The sequence below is a fragment of the Wickerhamomyces ciferrii genome, contig 00118, assembly GCF_000313485.1.
Source record: "Wickerhamomyces ciferrii WGS project CAIF00000000 data, strain NRRL Y-1031 F-60-10, contig 00118, whole genome shotgun sequence".
In the NCBI taxonomy this organism is placed as follows: domain Eukaryota; kingdom Fungi; phylum Ascomycota; class Saccharomycetes; order Phaffomycetales; family Wickerhamomycetaceae; genus Hansenula; species Hansenula ciferrii.
In genome coordinates this window covers 1-5,136 of record NW_011887622.1, presented here as the reverse complement: position 1 = coordinate 5,136, position 5,136 = coordinate 1, and the positions used below count along the sequence as shown (strand labels likewise).

General features: G+C 34.3%; 1 protein-coding gene across 1 annotated transcript; it reads right to left on the bottom strand.

Annotated features, from left to right (window-relative positions):
* Positions 1-34: 34 nt before the first annotated feature.
* On the bottom strand, positions 35-3,445 carry BN7_3840 (Gag-Pol polyprotein; the record flags this gene model as incomplete). Its single annotated transcript, XM_011275563.1, has 1 exon — positions 35-3,445. The coding sequence occupies one exon, from the start codon at positions 3,443-3,445 to the stop codon at positions 35-37; it is 3,411 nt and encodes a 1,136-aa protein (XP_011273865.1).
* Between the last annotated feature and the right edge of the window lie 1,691 nt (positions 3,446-5,136).

Sequence of the window (5,136 nt, the reverse complement as noted above, 5' to 3'; positions counted from 1 at the left end):
ATCATCACCTCTCCTCTAGATGAATAAATCTTAATCATTCTTCTGTTATTCTTTGTAGTTCTCTATTCACATAATCTCTTTGTATTTCACTGTAAGTAGAAGTCCAATCAAGAATTGTTCTAACTGGATCGTTAAAGTATTGGAAACAAGGTCTTAAATCTTTGAAATTGTATGTGAATTTTAATTCTTTACCATCTAAATTTTCTAACACATACGCGTTCTCTAACACACGTTTAACAATATATGGACCATCAAAACCCCATTCATTCTTTGTTTTCTTCTGACGTCTTTTGAAAACATATTCACCAATTGCATATTGACTTAAGGTTTTATGATCATTTAATATACTAGCTTTTCGAGCTTTGTATTTAAGATCTTGTAATTTATCAGTATCAAGTCTAACCTCTTCTAACTTAGCAACACGATAACTAATAGCATCCATCAGCTCCCTCTCGTCATCATTTTCTGGTTCACTACCTAAGTCTTTGAGCTTAAAACCTAAATGATTTAATTGCAATGATGGATCACGATTAACGGAAAATTGAGATTGAGGAATTTCTGTAGCAAGTTTAGCAGCAACAGTGCTTAAATCATCTAACTTTCTACCAGTTGCCAAATATAATGGACTATAACCGTACATATTAGGTTTGCAATTATTCAAAAATGCTGCCAAATCTGTATTAAGATGCCAATATGAATCTAAATCACCTAATTGTTTAAGTAGCGATTTAAATGACCGATTGAATCTTTCATTTTTTCCGTTCGAGCGTGGGTGCAACGAACTGCTAAAATGATAATCAATCCCAAATTTCTTCAAAAATGCATCATTAGTAGATTTAAATGAATGAAAACAGCTTGCATTATCGGACAAAATAACACTTGGGGGGCCAAAAATAGAAATAATTGTATAAACCATAAGCATCACATGAGTAGCAGTTGGAGCTGGACAACATAAACAAAGATTAAAGCCAGTGGTGTGGTCTATGGCCGTCAATATATACTCCATTTTCACCATTTGTGGTTGGTTATCAGACTTGAATGGACCAATGTAGTCAAGGTGCCACCTATTTAAAGGTTTTGCAAGTGGTATTATATTCAAAGGCGTGTCGTTGACAGGATAATAAGCAAACATGGAGCACCTTGAACATTTTCGGACACTATTGATTGCCAATAAACGACTATCTGGGTTATAAAGACCTTTATCATGGAGTAGATGTAAGAGCACAATAACACTTGCATGTGTAGCAGCATGTAACCGATCGAATAATGATAATAATTCTGAATCTGCAATAAACTTCTTCCACTCCTTATTTGTGAAGATATAAATTTGGTCATCTTTAACTGTAGCATCTAAACCTTTCTCAATAAGTTTGGTAGCAGTTTCTGTAACACTTGAATTGGCAACTTCATTAATATTTTGCACGTCATGATCTCCATTTGATGGTTTTTCAGTTTGTTTTTCAGTGGAATCGGTGAAATGATAAAAATTTTCCAAATTTTCTTCATGATCTAAAATTGGAGTCCAAAAATGGTTCAGCATATCATTTTCAACCGCGAATTCTCTTGAGTCAATTTCAAACAACTGATTTTCAATTGGATCATCCACAAATTCATCTAATTGTAAAATATCTAAAACATCCAAAGTAGCTTTAACACCTGGTAAACGAACGTCGCTAGCACCACTGAGGACTGCTTCATCAATAGCTTTCTCACCTGAATTTTCAACCTGGTAACGAGATAAGATGTCAGCAATATTGTTATTTCCAGCTATTTTCTTAAGATTGATATTATAACAACTAAACCTCTCAATGAAACGTAATAGCCTATTATTCAAGTTGGAACTGTTAACTAAAGAGCACACTGTTGAATTATCACTATAAACAGTTACCTTGTCATTCAAGTATGCTGAAAATTTATCTACCACTGTTATTAAACTTAGAAATTCCAAATCTATAATGGGATAACGACATTGTGTAGGGGTATAGCTAAAAGAACAAAATCTGATGGGGACTAATTGGCCCAAAGCGTTAGCTTGTAGTAAAACTCCACCTCCACCAACCAAGCTACTGTCAACCATAATTGTAACCGGTTTTTGAGCATCATACATGAATACTGAACAACGATTAATAAGAGCATCTTGTAAAATTGTGAAATTTCTATCTCTCAAAGCAGCTTCTTCTGGTTTAAAGGTATAAAAAGGTTTTAGCAACTTTGAAACGTCAATGCCTAAGTACGAATGAAAATAGTTGAAAAAGCCAGATACATGCTTGGCTTCTGAAGCAGTAGTTGGAGGTTTCCAATTTTGTACCACTTTAAAACGATCTAAATCTGGTTTAATGACCTTATTTTCAACACAAAAACCTAAGTATTTTAACTGTGTAGTGCAGTATTGAATTTTTTCCTTATTCAATGAAATATGATGTTGTTGGAACACTTCTAAAACTTCATCTACCACTTTCTTATGGAATTTCTCAGATCCACTGGAGCTAATTGAAATATCATCAAAATATATATTTATTGTAACCTTTTCATCATTTTGATATTTTTTCAACACATTTGACAACACCCTATGTAAGCATCGATTAAATACACCTGGGCTGGACCGTAATCCAAATAACATTTTGGCTATCTTAAAAGTGCCAAACTTCGACACCACTCCAATACCATCACCTGTAAGATTTATATGTGTATAAGCGGCTTTAATGTCGAGTGTGGTATGAAATTGATGATTAGCAGCAGCATTTAGGAGATCACGAGCTTGAGGTACCGGAAAATCATAATTTGAACTAATATAATGATTTAATGCTCGAAAATCAAACACTATCCTACTTTTACCGTTACGATTCCTTGTAACAAACATAGGCACCACCGGCAAATCATTATCACTTGAAATTTCCTCTAAAACACCTTCTTTAACCGCCTTTTCCAAAAATTCTAAGACAACAGCTTCATCTGATGGGTTTAATGGATAAGATTTTTGTTTAATACGTTTGGCGCCATCCATAAGTTGTACGTTATAGGTGAGTCCAGTATTCCTTTGACCATGTGCACTGGGATTAAAAACCTCTGGATATTTATGGAATAATTCTTCTTCAATGCTAATGATCTCATGGGGAGCAGCAGTTAAATTGAAACCATCTTGAATATCTTCTATTCCAATTTCATAAAGGGTAGGAAAATCCAAATCAAATGCATCTTCTTCACCACCAAAATGATAGATATTCTGCAAATTTTTCTTCTTAACTCTGTGTAAAGCATCTTGGACGGTAATACCAGCAAAACAAGTTCTTTGTGGGGTTATATGGTAATGGTAATGACTTAAATCGGGCAATCCCACAATTATTTTGTAACGAGGGTGGGCGAATTGAAGGTGTGAACATTGTAATTCAACCGTAACCTGATCATTTAAAATGAAATCAATCGTGACCAGCTTTTTACTAATCATTGTTGTTCCATTCACACTTTTAAAAACCTTGTGTTGATCTTCGATTTTCTTTATTTTCAACCTATGATTGTTATCTAATTTAAATTCATGCTGTAAAGAACCAAAAATGATTGAATTGGCTGCACCAGAATCATAAAGGACCGAACGAGGTTCAGTAGTGGATTTCTTTGAAATTCCAATTTGATTAATACTGAATTGGCCTCGCAGAATCTTCTTCTTCACCACCTGACATGGAATGATATACTTCTTCATCTTCTGAATTTTCACCATCTGCAACCTCATTAATAGAACGACCTTTGCCACCTTTAGTGTAATGATCACTTGATCTACCTTTAGCATGATTTTCACTTGATCTGTTCTTATAGTGGCGTTGCTTGAGATCTGAGCAGCTTGAGCAGCTACAGTTTTTACACCAGAAGCGAGTTCTAGCAACATGGCGTTTAAACTTACCATGTAAAGCATCTATTTCCTCAATATCATCTTCTTTGGCCTCATGAACGTCACCATCTGAACCCATTTCATAGATACCACTATTATTTTGAGCAGCAAAAGGATATTCCTTTGAAACTTTGACAGTTTCTAAATTGAAGTTTTTGAGTACTTCACGTATCTTCTTTTCTTGGGTGATACGAGCAAAACCAGATATATCAAAATTGGTAACATAGTGGAAGTCCAATAATTGTGTAATGAACAAAACAACAACAGGTAAGCAACCTATTCCATTGACTCTATGATAAAGCTTAAAGATTTGCTCAATAGTAGACCCAATTGTAATACCAACACTTGGTTGATAACGGATGAGGTCATGAAATTTTGACATGTTAAATCTGACCAAGTTGACATTTGTAAACAAGAATTCTAGCAATTCCTTCCAGGATGAGCAGTAGTTGGTAATACCATAAATAACATCTTTTGCAATGTAACTGCGAGCAGCAGCTAACCAGTATTCGAAATCCAAATGATTGGAAATGAAATGATTTTGGAGTTGTTCCACTTCTTCAACCCTTCTTTCTGGATTGTTGGTAACAATAACATAAGGGGAACTTTTAATGTGTTCTTTAGTACACCCAACTAAACGATGATCATCTTCATCTAAGATTAAATCTGGGACGTATCTTTTGATTGTATCTTCAAAGCTAAGAGTTCCTGTTAACTTCAATTGGAGTTTGAATGAAGTTAATAATTGATTTTGTTTATCCAATTCATCTTGGACTAGAGCTTTAGCAACAGCTTCTTCTTCTTCACGTTTGATACGAGCAGCTTCTTCCTCTTCTTGTCTTTTGATTAGAGCTTGGTATAACTTTTCCATAGTAGCAACCTTGTTCTTCAAAACAGTAGTGTCATCTTCTTCTGTAACCTTTGTCTTGGCGACTTTGACTTTTGGATCAGCAGCTTCAGTAGGTTTTGGCATTGTAGTGTCTTGTTCTTGATCTGATGATTCTTCAACAATTGATTGAAATGTTAAGTCTTCGTCTGATTGAAATTCTTGTTGTTGACGTTCTTGAAATCTGATTTCACGTTCTTGTTGTTGCACAGCTAAACGTTGTTTTCTTTCTTCTTCTAATTTATCAAAATATGAAGACATAAATGTTGTTGGCTGATTGTGATATCACTATAGTTGATTGTATTTGAACTTTTTACCTAAGTCTTTATATAGACTCTAAATTGATAAATCAAAAAATTAATTTTTT